General features: G+C 45.0%; 1 protein-coding gene across 1 annotated transcript in view; it reads right to left on the bottom strand.

Annotated features, from left to right (window-relative positions):
• LOC135528100 (ephrin type-B receptor 2-like) overlaps positions 1–21,295 on the bottom strand; it is a 56,442-nt gene that overhangs the window by 16,697 nt on the left and 18,450 nt on the right. Inside the window, exons 2-3 of the mRNA XM_064956906.1 lie at positions 11,307–11,371; positions 8,284–8,968 (exon numbers count right to left, since the gene is read on the bottom strand). Coding sequence (XP_064812978.1) covers positions 8,284–8,968; positions 11,307–11,371 — 750 coding nt within the window. The remainder of the gene's footprint in view (positions 1–8,283; positions 8,969–11,306; positions 11,372–21,295) is intronic.

The raw sequence follows: 21,295 nt of genomic DNA on the forward strand, positions 1-21,295 counted from the left end.
GAAGGGTTGGTCCCTGGATGGGAGACCAGATGCTGCTCGAAGTAGTGTTGAAGGGCCAGAAGGAGGCACCCTTTCCTCTGGTCTAAAAACAATATCCCAATTCCACAGGGCAGTGATTGGGGACATTGCCCTGTGTAGGGTGCTGTCTTTCGGATGGGACGTTAAACAGGTGTCCTGACTCTCTGTGGTCACTAAAGATCCCATGGCACTTATCGTAAGAGTAGGGGTGTTAACCCTGGTGTCCTGGATAAATTCCCAAGCTGTCCCTCATACCATCACGGTCACCTAATCATCCCCAGCTCCCCTGTAGGTTGTTGCTGTAAATGAGAATGTTCTCAGTCAACATACCTGGTAAAGAAAGGGATACATTTGAGTATATTTTTTAAAGGCTACATGAGGTGTGTGACTGTGATTTGCAAAAAAAGCGTGCTGTTTTCCATTAAGCTGGGTATCATTCACAAGTGATAGGCTAATATTATCACACTATTCTAAATGTAATCTTGTTTTTACATATACTAAATAATATGTGTGAAATTTGTTTTGATTTAGATTGGACCATTATCATGCACCTGCCTCGAAACAGGGGCAGCGGAAAAAATGACATGTCTATACACTTAAATAGCAAATGGAGGATGCTTTTCCTCCAGGTAGGCTATACTCGTGTTGTAAAGAGAAGCAATGTGCTTAATATTAGGAAAGTTGAGAAATAAATATAGTAGGCCTAGCCTATAGAAAGCTGAAGGGATCCTCTTTTTAATAAAGGCCAGGCCATCACTCTGTATTCTCACACAATTGCATCGCCTATAGAAATGTTGAGCAATGGGCTATCAAGTGTTTGATTAGATTTTTGATTACAGGGACAATAGAGAGCGGGGTACCAGGGAAGTTGGTATGTCCGGTAGGCTACTAATGACCATCAGCAGCATCAGAGCTTGGAGAAGACTAATTACCGTGACTAAGCGGTCATGTGGAATTTGACTGCCGTCATGACACGTGACCACCGGTGGGGCGGTAATACGGTCACCGTAACAGCCCTAATCAGAACCTTACTGCTTATCGGCGGCATACACGCACACACACACACGCACGCACACACACACACACAAAGCAGTTTCATATATGGCTGTGAATAGAGCAGTCTTTAACATCAAGCTGATTGTACTTTTATGGCTCAGCAGTTTCATGCCCTGAGTAAAGAAATAAGTAGTGTTAACTGTCCATTCAGGGAACACCTCCTCCAGTTTTCATATATCTATTCATCTGTGTTTGCCTTTATTATTTCAATATTCTCCCGGTCGTCTGAAATACCGGTCTCAAGAGGTGATTTTCCTGCTTCCTTTGTCACCTGTAATAAGAACCCATTTCTTTTTGCTGTTATTTGCTGTTATTGTTTTTTTTAGATCTCTTGGTCTTACTAGTGTACTGTGTTGTGAGTGAGTCTGTCTGTGTGTGTCTGCACACGCCTGTAAGTGTGTATGTGTATTGATGCATGTGTACATTGTGTACAGAGTGTGTGTGTGTGTCCAGGTGTGTACACTAGCGGGTGATTGATCCGTAAATGTGTGACCACGAGAACAGTGTCAAATCATATTAGACATAGAAACAGAGGCTTTTGGCATTCACACTGACGTAAGGTGTGGCGAGTAGGTGTTAAAACATGGTTCCCTTCAAAACATGAGAAAATACAGCATCAATTCAGAGTAATGAAAGCTATTTACATGGGCTAAATAGTCAAACAGACAAATCACATACACTACAGTGCATAAAGTAAACCAAAGTATTGTATTATACTGTATAGTGTGAATAAAATATGACATGATCATTATGGAGGCAATACAACATCCATCCATAAAGAACCAGAGGAACCAGAGGAAGGTTCAATGAGTATGTTAGTGACTGACTCACAGTGGTGGAAAAAGTACTCAATTGTCATACTTGAATAAAAGTAAAGACACTTTAATAAAAAATGACTCAAGTAAAAGTCACCCAGTAAAATACTACTTGAGTAAAAGTCTAAAGGTATTTGGTTTTAAATATACTTAATATACTCAAAAGTAAATGGAATTGCTAAAATTATTTTTATTTATTTATTGTTATTGACAGATGGCCACCATGGGCACACTCAGACAGGTTTCTGGGCACGATAGAATCGATTCAAGATGTATAAATTCAACATGAGCAATTCAACATGGGCATTGTTGAGAGCTAGTAACATGTGCATTGTTAAGAGATTTTCAAACAAATAATTTGTGTTTCGTGAGTCTGCCAGATCAGAGGGAGTAGGGATGACCAGGGATGTTCTCTTGATAAATGTGTGAATTGGACCATTTTACTGTCAAAATGAAACAAATATTTTGGGTGTCAGGGAAAATGTATGGAGTAAAAAGTACATTATTTTCTTTAGGAATGTAGTTAAGTAAAAGTAAAAATAGGCAAAAATATAAATAGTAAAGTACAGATACCTCAAAAAACAACTTAAGTTGTACTTTAAAATATTTTTTACTCAACTGCTTTACACCACTGCTGACTCATTGGAGTCCACAGCTGCCACAAAAACGCTGGTTACTGTGGTGAAACCTACAAAATACTCTCACTCTCTTTACTGGGAAACTATGCAAAAATCTGTTTCTATTTGCGAGTCCCTTTGAAAGCGTGTTTATTTGATTTTATCTAACTTAATGGATTGTGATCAACCCTCCCATGTAACTATCAATATTCTGTTAAGTTTGAGCATAATTTATGATAATCACTCTATAAGTATTATCATTATTATGATGTTTTTGATGTTGTTACGACAGTCATTATCACTTCAATGGCTTTATGTGCTGTGGGTGTGAGTGCCCCTCCGCTCCCATCAATGTTGTTTTGGCAGCAGCTATCTGAGCAGGTGTTAGTTGATGTGCGAGAGCACTGAGCACACTGTCATTTACTGACAATGTTACACAAGGACATCCCACTTCTCTGTGTGGCTATTCCCAGCCACGCTACATTAATTAGCCTATATGGTCAACGACGTCCATAAACTTTTGACTTTTGGAAGGTGAGGGTGTGTAATTATCGGGTGTACATCACTTCATAATGAATAGGTCAACCGCAAATAATGAATGCTTTACAAATATTGAGTCCGGGGCATGTTACAGGGCAGATAAGAGAGAAAAAAAATGTTTTTTCTCTCTCTCCTTTGTCTCGTTCTGGTGCCCAACTTCTCTCATCGTGGCCCGGCAGAGAGAAAGGAGAGCCGGGAGGAAGTGATATCGCCACTGACAGGAAGTGTCTGTTCGAGGCAGATCCTTGGATAGGCAGTTGGAGCCGGAGGGACGACAGCTCCGCTCCTCGAGAAACCTTTGATCAATGAGTCTGTCGGCAATGACAACGGCACACCTGCACTCCATCAAAAGGGGTTGCCCCCAGTAACAACTGTGTGGACAGCCACCAATCAGCAGAGATTAGGTCTGGCTCTCTGTCCTATCAGGCTGTTCAGGAAATGTAGACACTGACAGGATATCTAGGCTGGAGATTCTACTGTATGTGAACTGGAAGTTAGAAAGATGAAATCGAACTAGGTTTTGAAATAGAATTGATATGGAGATATACGTGCAGATAACCTACAAATACTCTATAAGATTTTAAGTGCTTAATTAGGTATATGCCTTATGCAAATAGATGTCAGTTTACAAAATATCTATAGATTGAAAAAAATGTAAGCGTTGGATTACATTATGTGATGCTACAGTAAAAAATGAAACTGAAAACACCTAAATAATCATGTTCTTTAGACACTTTCTCTTTACAAAATGAAATAATGAATGAGTCAACCTGATGTGGCATACTATTCTGGAGCAGTCAACATTTTACTTTGCCCTTATCAAGAGTTTAACAAAACAGGACATGTAGCAAAGGTCAATGTTTAAACAGTGCCTGACTTTGGTCCAGTAGCAGGTAGAGAAAAGCCAGTGCCATGCAATGTCGCTAACATTCGGAGGGGACATTCTCGTAATAGTGCGAGAGGCTGTTTGTGTTTCCCCACCGTATAGACTAGAAATAGGCCCACTTGCAAGCATCCACAACACACAGTCTGCACTAATAGGCTCTGTCAGAGACGGAGAAGAGGCACTTGTATCAGAGAAGCTGATTTCAGGAGTGGCAGGGGTACTGAAAGCAACACCCCGATAGGTCACCTCCACCATTATCACTCTGTCTCCTCTACATAGCCTGCCCTGTGAATCTGTGAACACGGTGGGTAAGTCAGAACATACCGATCAGTCAAATATATTGGCAACCAAGAAATGTACAGTGCAGTGCAATGGAGCAGAATGTTCTGATTTGTCTTTTCAAAACTAGTTGAATGGCTAGTTTAATCCTGTAGACTCCTGCAATTTATCACAGATAAATTACCATTAAATGAGAATCCCTTGCCTCCAACCACAATCATTTAAAGTTTGAATAATTTAGTCCAGGCCATTTTGGTGAATGAAAAAACTAAAGTTCAGTTAAGATTTTCTTGTTGCTGTATAGTTGAAAAATCAAACAAAATATGCATGAGCACCAAAAAAGAAATAGAAGAAATTGTGAATTTTGAAGAAATAGTGAATTGTGCAAGGGTGCCAATATATTGGTCACATCTGTATCAACTGTGTGTGTGAGAGAGGGGGAGGACAGAAAGACAGAGAGAGAAAAAGAGGGATGTGTGTAACTCAGTTTCTGAGGGAGTCTAATGCACCATGTTTGTAGGATTGGTGGTGGATTGAGAGGACAGTCTTTGCCCCTCATGCATTTACAGATCTCCTGACCCGTTAGTAAACACTTGGGCTTGGGAGTCTGCCCTAACATAGTCTGACATTTTATTTTCAGAGAGACTTCCTTTTCAATGGCTTGCCTCAAATGACTATTTTACACCCAATAATCTGAGTGTGACAGAGCATACCATAGGAGCATCTGTCTGTTGGATGGAGAAAGAGAGGGGTAAACACTACAGGGTGTTTCCATGTTGCATGTACAGAAGCAGTCATGCACATCTCTCACATAAAGCGTAGTGTACTCTTTGCAAATAACCCTACAAATGTTTTAAAAAATGTATACGTAATTTTATTGTAATTTACAATGTAAAATTTGTAAATCTGATGTTGAATGAGAGGAACCTAATTGAGCATTTGATTTACACTGGGGGCAGCAGGTGACTTCTCGGTCTGTCATTATGTTCAATGACCATTGAATTCTCTGTAGAAGCCAAAACTCATAGGACAAGATCCACTGTTGCAGGAGATAACCCTGGTTTCCCCACCGGACAGTGTAAATGCCTACGGTGTATGTAGGGCTGGGCGAAATGGCCCAAATATCATATCACAGTATTTTTCAAATGTTTGACTGTATTTTACGGTATTTGCTGTGCTATTGCCTTTAGGATGTGGGACTGAGGAGCTGGGGTAATGCAATCTCTATTCATGTATTTCCTCCAAACATATGGCAGTGATCTCCAAAAGTATTGGGACATTAACCATTTTTTTGTTATTTTGTCTCTGTACTCCATCCAGCACTTTGGATGAAATGATACAACAACTATGAGTTTAAAGTGCAGACTAGCAGCTTTAATTTGACAGTATTTTCATCCATATCGGGTGAATCGTTTAGAAATCACAGCACTTTTGTACACGGACCCCCAATTTTAGGGGACCAAACATATTGGGACAAATTCACTTATATGTGTATTAAAATAGTAGAAAGTTTAGTATTTGTTCCTATATCCTAGCATGCATTTTGGATGCATTTGCTGTTTGTTTTGGTTGTGTTTCAGATTATTTTGTGCCCAATAGAAATGAATGAAAATCACCCTCAAATTGAAGATGACAGTCTGCAGTTTAACCTCATAGTCATTGTATCATATCAAATCCAAAGTGCTGGCGTACAAAGCCAAAACAAAAACACAATGTTTCACTATAGGTTATTAATACTTTTGGAGTTCACTGTAGGTTATTAATATATGAGTCGGCTATGGACTATATATAAAAGCTAAGTATTAGGTACAAAAGTAAGTATGATGGTGCCTGGTGATATGAAGTCTCTGTTTTCATTCAATTGTCATACGAGGCCTGCCATGTCAAATTACAATCACAAATAATGACTTCCTAAAGGACTAAATGAAATGTCGATGGGTATCACTGGGTGTAACAATATGACTAAAGTGCAGTGATACCACTGGCTACCCCTGGCTATTTAAGTGCTCCTCCCCCCAAAGATACAAACCATCACACCATGAAACATAGCAGAATGGGTCGTCGAGGGCTTCATTAGCAGTGCTTGATATTTCTAATCAAATGACCAGGGACACATGAAAATGAGCCCTCCCATGCTCATAATTAGTCAATTATGGCCGCCATTAAAGCAGGGAATTATAGGGGATTATTGTGGGGGGAAATGAGTGAGACATACTGCTGCCGCATGGCAGCTGAGGATGTTAGCCATCTCCATCCATCAGCTCTCCCCATTTAGATTCTGTCAATGGCAGCAGGGAGGGTGCTGCCAAATGTCTCTCTTCATTCTTACCCCCCACTCGTTCAGTGGAATCATATCTGCCGGTACAGAGGTAAAAAAAGAAGAGTAACAAATGTCTGTTGTCTAGATGTGTCTAACGGTGTGTGTGTGTGTGACAGTGGTGCAGTGGAGAATAAACACATGAACACCGCTTACGCACCTTTTTATTTTGCGTGAGTGTTAACCCACTTTTATTGAACGTATAGGGAGTGTTACTTTACTCACCATGAACGGCGATCAGCGTTTACACACCTATTTTTTTTTAACACTGCATCACTGGTGTGTGTGTGTGTGTGTGAGTAGGACATTTTCCTTGTCTCTCCCTACACTAGGGGTAAGTGAAGAGACAGAGATAGTGCTTTCTTGGCATATAGTGAGATCTCTCTGAAAGTAAGGATGCAACCTGGACTCAGGTGTAGACGTAACATAGTAAATGTCACACAATCTGAGTCACTCCAATAATAATAATGTCATAATTTACCGACCCATCCACCCTAACCGACTTTCGTTTTTTTGCCTTAAGTAACCTTATGTAACCAATTATATTATACTGAACAAAAATATAAACACAACATGTAAAGTGTTGGTCACATGTTTCATGAGCTGAACTGAAAGATCCTATACATTTTTCATAAGCACAAAAAGCTGATTTCTCTTAAATTTTGTGCACAAATTTGTTTACATTCCTGTTAGTGAGCATATCTACTTTGCCAAGATAATCCATCCACCTGACAGGTGTGGCATATGAAGAAGCTGATTAAACAGCACGATCATTCCACAGGTGCACCTTGTGCTGGGGGCAATCAAAGGCCACTCTAAAATGTGCAGTTTTGTCACACAACACAATGCCAGAGATGTCTCAAATGTTGAGGGAGTGTGCAATTTGCATGCAGGAATGTTCACCAGAGCTTTTGCCAGAGAATTGAATGTTCATGTTCTACCATAAGCTACCTCCAACATCGTTTTAGAGAATTTGGCAGTACGTCCAACCGGTCTCACAACCGCAGACCAAATATAACCACTCCAGCCCTCCACATCCGGCTTCTTCACCTGCGGCATCGTCTGAGACCAGCCACCCAGACAGCTGATGAAAATGAGGAGTATTTCTGTCTGTAATAAAGCCCTTTTGTGGGGAAAAACTCATTCTGATTGGCTGGCCCTGGGTCCCACTGTGGGAGTGGCCTATGCCCTCCCAGGCTCACCCATGGCTGCGCCCCTGCCCAGTCATGTGAAATCCATAGATTCAGCCTAATGAATTTATTTCAAAGGACTGATTTCCTTATATGAACTGTAACTCAGTAACATTTTTGAAATTATTGCATGTTGCATTTATATTTTTGTTCAGTATAATTTGAGTATGCAGGATTTACATTTACTATGTCACGTCCAGTCTATGAGACCAGGCTGGCTGGAACACAGGTCTACGGTTTAAAGACACCTCTAATTACCATCAACACTCTACCCTTTACAGTACGTTCTTGATCCATCTTTCCGGACATTAATTTCATTCCCCTAGTGATACTTCTGTAGTTAGTAAACCAAAGTCCTTATGTCCATGAAACTTTATGTCTCTATCCTCTGGTTTATCACTAGTCTCACAAGTAAACATAATGATTATTTCTATATGGGAGGAACTTGGAAAACATAAAAGTGAGACCACAACAATACCTCTCTCCTTCTCATTCTGCAACATGTGTAGACCCTAAGGCCAAACGCCCACATTAGCAGTAAACACATTATGTCAGCAGCTCTCACCTCGACACATGGTGCCATTCTCCACCGCCTCGTGCCCAGCCTTGCACATGCAGCGCCCGATGGGCACCATCCACTCCCCGTCCCCGTTACAGTAGAGCTTGATGGGCACGTCCACCTCCTCCCCGTTGGGCACACACACACCCCGTGCTGCCACCAGGGAGGTGCTCTCCGCACCTGACAGGGTCTCGGGGAACACGGCGCCGTTCAGGACCACGCGGGGGCACTTCCTGTAGAAGATGCGCACGGCGATGAGCGACATGCAGCCACCATAGTCCTGGAAGGCCAGATAGAAGCCTTGGCGTGACACAGGGCCGAAGCTTCGTACCTCCGTGTTGATTTTCATCACTCGGACGCCCAGATCCACCTGGGAGAAGCTCTCGTCGGCTGCGATGGTGTCGACCTTGATCCAGGGGTTTTCCATCCAGGCCGGGGACACCTTAGTGGCCATGTCTGAGTCCGTCTCGTAGTAGTAAAGGTTAAAGGTCTCCTTACAGGAGCCGGGGACGCTGGGGATGGAGCTGCAGTCCCGCACCGAGAACTTCATCTCCACGTGGATGCGCTGGGCCCCTCGCCGGCTGATGTACTTGGTGCGTACCCAGTTGTTCTGGTTGTTGTCAAAGACATTGCACACCTGGTAAGTGCGGATGGTGTTCATGTTCTCGTCGTATCCACTCACCTCCTCCCACTGCCAGGGACAGATAGAGCAAGAGGTCAGTTTAACATCCATGACCAGTGAAAACAAGTCATCAGTCAACATATTAATTTAACAGGACATTTGATTACTGGTCATTTGATTACTGGTCATTGTATTACTGGTCATTGTATTACTGTTCAAGGCAATAAAACCCCCAAAACCCATATTATGGTTATTATCACAATAAATGTGGTAACAATATGATATGACCATATGATATGAAATATGATTGAAATACATAAATCATCCAATTTGACACTTTCGGACAAGTTTCTAAGTTACAAAATCCAATTTAATAAACTGTCAGATAACATTTTTATCAGATAAGATTGCTATATTTCTGCATTTTGTTTTAGACCTTTGTCTATGTAACTTTTTCTGCATGTGAAAAATGAATAAATTAGAAGGGCAAATGAGCCTAACTTCACACCTCTTCAAAATTACTAACACTGTCCGTAGCAGTGGAGGCTTCTGAGGGGAGGATGGCTCTTAATAATGGCTCAGTGGAGGCTGCTGTGGGGAGGACGGTTCTTAATAATGGCTCAGTGGAGGCTGCTGTGGGGAGGACGGTTCTTAATAATGGCTCAGTGGAGGCTGCTGAGGGGAGGATGGCTCTTAATTATGGCTCAGTGGAGGCTGCTGAGGGGAGGACGGTTCTTAATTATGGCTCAGTGGAGGCTGCTGAGGGGAGGACGGTTCTTAATTATGGCTCAGTGGAGGCTGCTGTGGGGAGGACGGTTCTTAATTATGGCTCAGTGGAGGCTGCTGTGGGGAGGACGGTTCTTAATTATGGCTCAGTGGAGGCTGCTGTGGGGAGGACGGTTCTTAATTATGGCTCAGTGGAGGCTGCTGTGGGGAGGACGGTTCTTAATTATGGCTCAGTGGAGGCTGCTGTGGGGAGGACGGTTCTTAATAATGGCTCAGTGGAGGCTGCTGAGGGGAGGACGGTTCTTAATAATGGCTCAGTGGAGGCTGCTGTGGGGAGGACGGTTCTTAATTATGGCTCAGTGGAGGCTGCTGTGGGGAGGACGGTTCTTAATTATGGCTCAGTGGAGGCTGCTGTGGGGAGGACGGTTCTTAATAATGGCTCAGTGGAGGCTGCTGTGGGGAGGACGGTTCTTAATTATGGCTCAGTGGAGGCTGCTGTGGGGAGGACGGTTCTTAATTATGGCTCAGTGGAGGCTGCTGTGGGGAGGACGGTTCTTAATAATGGCTCAGTGGAGGCTGCTGAGGGGAGGACGGTTCTTAATAATGGCTCAGTGGAGGCTGCTGTGGGGAGGACGGTTCTTAATAATGGCTGGAACGGAGCGAATGTTACGGCATCAAACCATGTGTTTGATGTATTTGATACCATTCAACCTATTCTGTCCAGCCATTAGCACAAGCCCTCCTCCCCAATTAAGGTGCCACCAACCTCCTGTGGACCGTAGATACCAAACATAAAATAGTACATTTTCATGTCAGACAATTGTCTTCCTGGTCTACATTGTTCAGAGGCTTGCACAAAGAGCTGACAGTCAGACTATTAAGCAATAAGACTCCCTTGAAGTATCACTTGGTTTGCGGCTTGACCCACATTGTTTATCTTCCTTACATCACACACACACACTTGATAAATTATTAATTTCAGTATGACAAGAAAATCTTCCTTCAACATAATAAATAAAACAACTTTGCAATTCCTCAAACTCCCACCTTTCCATTTTACAGTAAAGGCATCAGTAGGCAAATTTCCCCCAAATCACGTTGACTTAGAAGTTTATTTTGATTAACGCCTACACCAGGAGGAGGTTGGAATTTATTGTCATGAATTTTGCCTTGAGGCAGCTCTACAGAGTGGTCGCTAGCTGGCACAGCCACAAAGTCATAAAATTGGATTTTAAACCTAACTCTAACCTTAACCACACTGCTGACCTTAATGCCAAACCCAACCCTTAAATTAAAACCAAAAAGCACATTTTTGTTTTCATGCATTTTTACGATATAGCCAATTGTGATTTTGAAGCTGGCCCATCTAGTGGAAATCACTCAGTTCTGCCTCCAGGGCAAGATTCATGACAATAAATGCCAACCTGCATTTCACACAAGCTATTTGGTGGTATTTTCCTGCCTAAGACCTGATATACAGTATTACTGCCCCTAATTGTTTTCCCACAACAGTGCAGTATGAACATGGTGGTAAACAAATAGGGGAAGTATAAATTCATGATATACTGTTGTTGTTGTTGTTCTACATTGGCATTCTCATGTTGCTGCTACTGGAGACGATCCAAAAATGGATCTACAAAATTACTAAAAGTTTTAAAAGCTAGTAAAATGTTCTACTCACCCCCAATGCTGGGTAGATAGTCCATCCCAGCTCTGCTGTTGCCGTCGTAGAGTCCATGAGTATTTCTACAGAGAAATCAAGAGGTACAAGTTCATGTACTATTAAAAAGCACAACTACAAAACAGGGTGCCCCATACAGCAAGACACATGTTACATCTCATTGTGAAATACTGTGTGGAAAAATAGTAGTCTGTTTCTCTAGCCAGATTCATCCATTCATCCTTCGATAGAGGGTTGTAACAGGGATACCTTCTATCCCCTCTGCTATTCGCTTGATCTCTGGATTCTTTATTTGTATACCTCTGGAGTCTTTACTTGTAAATCTCTGGAGTCTTTACCTGTATATCTCTGGAGTCTTTACATGTACACTACCTTTCTAAAGTTTGGGGTCATTTTGACAAGAATAGGAACATTTTGGGCCATTAAAATAACATCAAATTGATCAGAAATACAGTGTAGACATTGTTAATGTTGTAAATGACTATTGTAGCTGGAAACGGCTAATTTGTATTTTTATGGAATATCTACATAGGCGTACAGAGGCCCATTATCAGCAACCATCACTCCTGTGTTCCAACGGCACATTGTGTTAGCTAATCCAAGTTTATAATTTTAAAAGGCTAATTGATCATTAGAAAACCCTTTTGCAATTATGTGAGCAGAGCTAAAAACTGTTGTTCTGATTAAAGAAGCAATAAAACTGGCATTCTTTAGGCTAGTTGAGTATCTGGAGCATCAGCATGTGTGGGTTAGATTACAGCCTCAAAAGGGCCAGAAACAAATAACTTTCTTCTGAAACTCGTCAGTCTATTCTTGTTCTGAGAAATTAAGGCTATTCCATACGAGAAATTGCCAAGAAACTGAAGATTTTTTGACGGGTTCCAGCTTCTCTATCACCTCTTCGGCCCGTGCCATGATGCCACGAACATACTTTCTGACGTGGGGATTAGGACCAGCACCTTGTCTCCCACCTGGAATTATTGGGTATGGGTTCCCCGATTGTAGACCTGGGCTTGGGCGCATTGGGCCTTCTCCATATGTTCCCTTACCACTGGCCATATGGCTGTCATCTGCTCCCTCGTCATCTCCACGTGTTCTACCACACTGCGTCAGGGGGTCGGTTGGGCTTCCCATACCTTCTTGGCGAGGTCCAGTAGACCAAGGGGCCTCCTCCCATAGAGGAGTTCAAAAGGGGAAATCGCGGTGGATGACTGGGGCACTTCTCTGACTGAGAAAATGAGGTATGGTAGTAGCTGGTCCTAGTTTTTCTCGTCCTGCTCGATGACCTTCTGCAGCATTTCATTGAGCGTTTTTTTGAACTGCTCGACGAGCCCATCCGTCTGCGGGTGAAAGATGGTGGTCCGGATCTGCTTGATCTGCAGGAGAGCAGACAAATCCTTCATTGGGTGGGACATGAACTCGGTACCCTGGTCAGTCAGGATCTCGTTCGGGATGCCTACCCAGCTAAAGAGGTGGAACAGCTCCTGGGCGATTCCCTTGGAGACCGCCGCCTGTAGGGGAATGGCCTCGGGATACTTGGTGGCATAATCTACTATTACCAAGATGTTCCGGTGTCCTCGTGTCGTTTTTACCAGGAGTTCCACTATGTCCATGGTGATGCGGCAACCCGATGATCGGTAGGGGGACCAGCGGGTTTCGGAAGTGGGCTTTTGGGGCAGTGATTTGACATTCCGGGCAGCTGCGACAATAGTCTTCCACGGCCATCCTCATCCTGGGCCAGTGGACCCGGGCGGCAATCCGTTCCCGAGTCTTCTCCATTCCCAGGTGCGCCCCCAACAGATGGGTGTGGGCCAGCTGAAGAACGGTTCCCACCTACTGTCGGGGCAGCAACAGTACCTCTCGAAGTTCCCCTTGTGGCGCAACACCTGATCCAAAAGGTTATTCTTGATTTGGAAATGGTGGTATCGCCAGTCACTCACCCCCGAAAGTAGCTGGCCATCCACCGCTATCACTTGGGTCTTTGCTGGTCCCTCGAAATCGATGAAGGGGAGATGGGCCCCTCCTCCAGTTGTTCACCAGGGGGGTCGGGGTCTGGCACCCCCTTAGACTCTGAATCGGTACATACGGGTTTGTCAACCGCTTGTTTCTGCGCCGTGCAGGCGACGTGTCGTCCTCGCTCTCGTCTCCCGCCGGCTCGTACCTTTTTCCTCAGCTCATGCCTCCACAGCGGACAATCTCGTCCCACGAGGAGAGGTATCGGCAACTCCGGTTCAGCACCCACCATCGTCTGGCAGCTCCCTTATGGCGTCACGATGTTGGCTTGTACGGTCAGATACCGCTTGGTGTCACCGTGGACACAGGAAACGGACATCTCCCTGCCACGTTCTGTCACCTGGGCCAGCAGACTCGTGGCTATGAGCGTAACTACACTCCCAGAGTCCAATAGAGCTTCACTCCTCCTTGAAGCTTCCTGATTTCCTCAACGAGGTCGACATTTTGTAGGCGCTGTTCCTCTAGAGTTTGTTACTGACCTGCCTGTTGTGCTTGTTGGGCCCAGATGAACTGAGCTATCAACTCGTATGTGATGATGCTGCGTAAACGACAACACTGAACTGACCACATTATCAGCCTGCATTCTCCACCACTTGTGGCAGACCAGGGGGCTTGGTCAAGCTGTTTACACAGATCAGACACGGACAGAATTGTATTAGCTCCGTTTCAAGGGTGTATAATTAAATAACAAACAAAGAGAAAATAATAGGCTCCGGGATACCGTCTTCTGGGCTCCGGGGTCTTGTAAGTTGCTTTTCACTATACTCTTTCTCCTCTAGCTTTTGCTTTACCTCAATAAAAATGGTGTCCATCTACGCAATCAACAGTAGCCCAGGCCAAGGCTCCTTTCACTCGCACTCGCTCTCTTCAGCAGCAGGCGCATGTGACGTGAGCAGCTGGAACCAGTTTCAGGTGGACATAAGCTATATGTTTTATTGTGTTGTAATTGACTGACACAGATAACAAGCTCACACAGTTTTCATTGACTCACACACATTAAATTAACAGAGGATGAGTCCAATCGGGCCCAGTCAGTACATTTATTTTAATTGTACATACCTGAAACTCATGGCAATTATATCAGAACCGACCTTTGATCCGAGACAAAAGTCTAAATTTAGGAACCGGACCCGCTTGAGTCCCAGGTCAGATCTCAGAATTTCATGCCTGTTGGACCTGTGAAGACCTCTATTGTGCAGTCTCGCTAAGGGGGACACAGGGACATTCTGCTGCACCTCAACCGCACTTGCTACAGAAGGAAGGGTCATGGATGACTCTGCCCGGTGACATCTGCTCTCTCTTGCTCTTTCTCTTGTCCTCGTCCCCCCCCCTCTCTCACTCTTCCTCACACACATACACACACAGCAACACCAAAACATACAAACAGCGCCACCAATCTATAACTATAACCAATCCATAATAATTGAACATCAGTATCCACACACACACACATACACACATACACACATACACACACACACATAGTAAAGCTCATAATCTCTCATCTTACTACCCCCACCAGAGGGGAGGGGGGCAAGTAGGCCACAATTCACCCACTGTAGACTGACTTTGCTTGTGTAGACTGACACATTTTCAATTATTCACAGGGTCCTATTAGTGCAGTGCTGCTGAGTGAAGAGATATATTTAAGCCTTATATGGTGGTAGGGAATATATACTTATACAGTGGTAGAACATGAATTGTTCTCTGACTATGCAGACTGAGCACTAGCAAAATGTAACTATATGGAAACTATACTTTGGGGGGAAAGGGTTAGTTGTTTATCAAGTGTTTAGCCTCATGATAACACACTGCCTGGTACCCCCACATCTGCTGTTGAGGACAACGACTTATGGAAAGCCATGAGCATCAATGGCCAGTCCACAAGGACACTGAAATAGAGTCTGCCACCCTAGAGAATCGACACTCGAGTCGTCATACTAGGGACAGGATTTCGCACTGGCAACCAAACCCAACCAGGAAAATCTCCTGCTTTTAACCATTAAAAAACAACCCCCCCCCCCCCAGTCAGGTCACATGTTCAGGAGAAAAACAGCCCCAGATGATCTCTCTTTAGCACACCTCTGTCTGAAACTCTCGACTGATGGACAGAGAGGAGAGATGGGACACACTGTACAGTACATTATGATTTCCATTATTGGAGGAACCTCTGAGTCTGGTTCCTCTCCAGATTTATTATGTCTTTGCCACTGTGCTGCTGCTTGGTCTTTGGGATCGAGGCTGGGTTATTGTTGATGTAACAATGATATATAAATAGACTTTGATTGATTGACAGATTGCTTTGTTACACCATTGGTTGCTGAAAGGGCAAAGACCATGGCTGACCCTGAGTTCTTAGAGATGGATCACAACATCATGTAGTTACTCTATACTTCATCACGTCTAATGATCATTGACCTGAGATTCTTCTAACGTCCTTCTAACAGTACATGTGAATCAATATGGATCTAGCTAACCACCTAGTGTACTATTTGATTATAGTGAAAACACAGAGGCAGAGTGAAAGTACAAACAGATAGGCAAACCTACAGATAGGCAAACCTAGAGCCAGCTCAGAGCGCTCGGTCATGACATTGAACAACAAGACAGGTGCATACAATCGATCACACAACCATGCAATCTCCATAGACGAACATTGGCAGTAGAATGGCCCGTACTGAAGAGCTCAGTGACTTTCAACGTGGTACCATCATAGGATGCCACCTTTCCAACAAGTCAGTTCGTCAAATTTCTGCCCTGCTAGAGTTGCCCGGTCAACTGTAAGTGCTGTTATTGTGAAGTGGAAACATCTAAGAGCAACAACGGCTCAGCCGCGAAGTGGTAGGCCACACAAGCTCACAGAACGGGATTGCCGAGTGCTGAAACGTGTAGCTCGTAAAATTGTCTGTCCTCAACCGAGTTCCAAACTGCCTCTGAAAGGCCTCTGAAAGCAACGTCAGTACAAGAACTGTCCGTCGAGAGCTTCATGAAATGGGTTTCCATGGCCGAGCAGCTCTTAGATGTTTCCACACAAACCTAAGATCACCACGCACAATGACAAGCATCGGCTGGAGTGATGTAAAGCTTGCCGCCATTGGACTCTGGAGCAGTGGAAACACGTTCTCTGAAGTGCTGAATCGCACTTCACCATCTGACAATCCGACGGACGAATCTGGGTTTGGCGGATGCCAGGAGAACGCTCCCTGCCCGATAGTGCCAACTGTAAAGTTTAGTGGAGGATGAATAATGGGCTTGGGCTGTTTTTCATTGTTCAGGCACCTTTGTTACAGTGAAGGAAAATCTTAACGATATAGCATACAATGACATTCTAGATGATTCTGTGCTTCCAACTTCATGTCAACAGTTTGGGGAAAGTCCTTCCCTGTTCCAGCATGACAATGCCCCCATGCACAAAGCGAGGTGTATACAGAAATGATTTGTCGAGATCGGCGTGGAAGAACTTGACTGGCCTGCACAGAGCGCTGACCTCAACCCCATCGAACACCTTTGAGATGAATTGGAACGCCAACCACGAGCCCGACCTCACTAATGCTCTTGTGGCTGAATGGAAGCATGTCCCCACAGCAATGTTGCAACATCTAGTGGAAAGCCTTCCCAGAAGAGTGGAGGCTGTTATAGCAGCAAAAGGGGAACCAACTCATATTAACCCCCATGATTTTGGAATGAGATGGTCGTCGAGCAGGTGTCAACATCCTTTTGGACATGTAGTGTATTTTCTATAACCAGAAATAACCAGAAAGTCTTTGTAATAGAGGTCGACCGATTATGATTTTTCAACGCCGATACCGATTATTAAAGGATGAAAAAAGCAGATACCGATTAATCGGGCAATTAAAAAAAAGTTGTAATAATGACAATTAAAACAATACTGAATTAACACTTATTTGAACTTAATATAAAACATCAATAAAATCAATTTAGTCTCAAATAAATAATGAAACATGTTCAATTTGGTATGAATAATGCAAAAACAAAGTGTTGGAGAAGAAAGTAATATGTGCCATGTAGAAATGTGTGCCATGTAAAATATGTGCCATGTAAGAAAGCTAACATTTAAGTTCCTTGCTCAAAACATGAGAACATATGAAAGTTGGTGGTTCCTTTTAACATGAGGTATGACCCTGACAATAGTTTACTTTGTATGTATCTATGTTTTGGTTGGTCAGGGTGTGATCTGAGTGGTCATTCTATGTTGGATGTCTTGTTTGTCTATGTCTGGCCTGATATGGTTCTCAATCAGAGGCAGGTGTTAGTCATTGTCTCTGATTGGGAACCATATCTCGGTAGCCTGGGTTTCACTGTGTGTTTGTGGGTGATTGTTCCTGTCTCTGTGTTTTGCACCAGATAGGACTGTTTTAGGTTTTCGCACGTTTGTTGTTTTGTTAGTTTATTCGTGTACAGTTTTCTTTATTAAAGTACAATGAATAACAACCACGCTGCATTTTGGTCCGCCTCTCCTTCTACAGATGAAAGCCATGACAGAATCACCCACCACAACAGGACCAAGCGGCGTGGTAACAGGCAACAGCAGCAGCAGGAGCAGCGTGACAAGACTTTCTGGACTTGGGAGGAAATCCTAGACGGGAGAGGACCCTGGGCTAAACCAGGGGAGTGTAGCCACCCCAAGGTGCAGCAAGAGAAGGAATGGACATGGGAGGACGAACTGGACGGTGAAGGACCCTGGTCTCAGCCTGGAGAATATCGCCGCCCCAAAGAAGAACTGGAGGCTGCGAAAGCGGAGAGGCGCAGGTATGAGGAGGCAGCACGGCGAAGCAGATGGAAGCCCGAGAGTCAGCCCCAAAAATGTATTGGGGGGGGCTCACAGGGAGTATGGAGATGCTAGGTAGGAGACCTACGCCAACTTCCTGTGGTTACCGGGGGGCTAGAGAGACCAGGCAGGCACTGTGTTATGCTGTGGTGCGCACGGTGTCTCCAGTGCGGGTGCATAGCCCGGTGCATTCTATTCCAGCTCCGCGTATCGGCCGGGCTAGATTGAGCGTCGAGCCAAATGCCATGAAGCCGGCTCTACGCATCTGGTCCCCAGTGCGTCTCCTAGGGCCGGCTTACATGGCACCAGCCTTGTGCACGGTGTCCCCGGTTCGCCTGCATAGCCCAGTGCGGGCTATTCCACCTTGCCGCACTGGCAGAGCGACCGGGAGTATTCAACCAGGTAAGGTTGGGCAGGTTCGGTGCTCAAGAGCTCCAGTGCGCCTGCACGGTCCGGTCTACCCAGTACCACCTCCACACACCGGCCCTCCGGTGGCAGCTCCCCGCACCAGGCTTCCTGTGCGTGTCCTCGGCCCAGTACCACCAGTGCCAGCACCACGCATCAGGCCTACAGTGCGCCTCGCCTCTCCAGCGCTGCCAGAGCCTTCCTCCTCTCCTGCGCTGCCGGAGTCTCCCGCCTGTTCAGCGCAGCCAGAGGCTTCCTCCTCTCCTGCGCTGCTGGAGTCTCCCGCCTGTTTAGCGCTGCCAGAGCCTTCCGCCTCTACAAAGTTGCCGGAGTCTCCTGCCTGTTTAGCGCAGCCAGAGCTGCCAGCCTGCATGGAGCAGCCAGAGCTGTCAGTCTGCATGGAGCAGCCAGAGCTACCAGTATGCAAGGAGCTGTCAGTCTGCAAGGAGCTGTCAGTCTGCAAGGTGCTGCCAGTCTGCAAGGAGCTGCCAGAGCTGCCAGTCTGCATGGAGCAGCCAGAGCTGCCAGTCTGCATGGAGCAGCCAGAGCTGCCAGTCTGCATGGATCAGCCAGAGCCGCCAGTCTGCAAGGAGCAGCCAGAGCCGCCAGTCTGCATGGAGCAGCCAGAGCCGCCAGTCAGCATGGAGCAGCCAGAGCCGCCAGTCAGCATGGAGCAGCCAGAGCCGTCAGTCTGCCAGGATCCGCCAGTCAGCCAGACTCTTCCGGATCCGCCAGTCAGCCAGACTCTTCCGGATCCGCCAGTCAGCCAGACTCTTCCGGATCCGCCAGTCAACCAGGATCTGCCAGAGCCTTCCTCCTCTCCTGTGCTGCCGGAGTCTCCCTCCTGTCCGGCGCTGCTGCCGGAGTCTCCCGCCTGTCCGGCGCTGCTGCCGGAGTCTCCCGCCTGTACGGCGCTGCTGCCGGAGTCTGAAGAGCCCCTCTGTCCCGAGCTGCCCCTCTGTCCCGAGCTGCCCCTCTGTCCCAAGCTGCCCCTCTGTCCCGTGTTATTTTGTAGGGTTGCCGTGGCTAGGAGGTCACGGAAGCGGACAAGGTGGGGGAAGACTACGGTGAAGTGGGGGCCACGTCCAGCACCAGAGCCGCCACCGCGGATAGATGCCCACCCAGACCCTCCCCGATAGGTTCATGTTTTGCAGCCGGAGTCCGCACCTTGGGGGGGGGGGTACTGTCACACCCTGACCATAGTTTACTTTGTATGTTTCTATGTTTTGGTTGGTCAGGGTGTGATCAGAGTGGGCATTCTATGTTGGATGTCTTGTTTGTCTATTTCTATGTCTGGCCTGATATGGTTCTCAATCAGAGGCAGGTGTTAGTCATTGTCTCTGATTGGGAACCATATTTAGGTAGCCTGGGTTTCACTGTGTGTTTGTGGGTGATTGTTCCTGTCTCTGTGTTTTGCACCAGATAGGACTGTTTTAGGTTTTCGCATGTTTGTTGTTTTGTTAGTTTATTCGTGTACAGTTTTCTTTATTAAAGTACAATGAATAACAACCACGCTGCATTTTGGTCCACCTCTCCTTCTACAGACGAAAGCCGTGACAAGGTAAAAGGTTTTAGGTTGTAGTTAATATAGTATTTATAGGACTATTTCTCTCTATACCATTTGTATTTCGTATACCTTTGACTATTGGATGTTCTTATAGGCACTATAGTATTGCCAGTGTAACAGTATAGCTTCCGTCCCTCTCCTCGCCCCTACCTGGGCTCGAACCAGGAACACATCGACAACATCCACACTCGAAGCATCGTTACCCATCGCTCCACAAAAGCCGCGGCCCTTGCAGCGCAAGGGGAATAACTACTCCAAATCTAAAAGCGAGTGACGTTTGAAACAGTATTAGCGCACACCCAGCTAACTAGCTAACCATTTCACATTGGTTACACCAGCCATTAGACTGATAGGCTTGAAGTCATAAACAGCGCTGTGCTTGCGAAGAGCTGCTGGCAAAACGCACGAAAGTGCTGTTTGAATTAATGATTACGGGCCTGCTGCTGCTCAGTCAGACTGCTCTATTAAATTAGACTTAATCATAACATAATAACACACAGAAATACGAGCCTTTGGTCATTAATATGATCGAATCCAGAAACTATCATTTTGAAAACAAAACGTTTATTATTTCAGTGAAATACGGAACTGTTCAAATTTTATCTAACGGGTGGTATCCCTAAGTCTAAATATTCTTGTTACATTGCACAACCTTCAATGTATGTCATAATTACGTAAACTTCTGGCAAATTAGTTCGCAATGAGCCAGGCAGCCCAAACTGTTGCATATACCCTGACTCTACGTGCAATGAACGCAAGAGAAATGACCATTTCACCTGGTTAATATTGCCTGCTAAACTGGATTAGTAGTTATAACTAGTGATTATGATTGATTGATTGTTTTTTATAAAATAAGTTTAATGCCAGCTAGCAATTTACCTTGGCTTCTACTGCATTCGCGTAACAGGCAGGCTACTTGTGGAGTGCAATGGTTAGAGCTTTGGACTAGTTAACTGTGCGGTTGCAAGATTGGGCGGAAAGGATGGAGCTTACAAGGTGAAAATCTGTCGTTCTGCCCCTGAACAAGACAGTTAACCCACAGTTCCTAGGCCATCATTGAAAATAAGAATGTGTTCTTAACTGACTTGCCTAGTTAAATAAAGGTATAAAAATAAAAAATAAATATATATATATATATTTTTTTTTACATCGGCACCCAAAAATACCGATTTCCGATTGTTATGAAAATGTGAAATCGTCCCTAATTAATCGGCC

This window comes from Oncorhynchus masou, chromosome 33 (assembly GCF_036934945.1).
Source record: "Oncorhynchus masou masou isolate Uvic2021 chromosome 33, UVic_Omas_1.1, whole genome shotgun sequence".
NCBI lineage: Eukaryota > Metazoa > Chordata > Actinopteri > Salmoniformes > Salmonidae > Oncorhynchus > Oncorhynchus masou.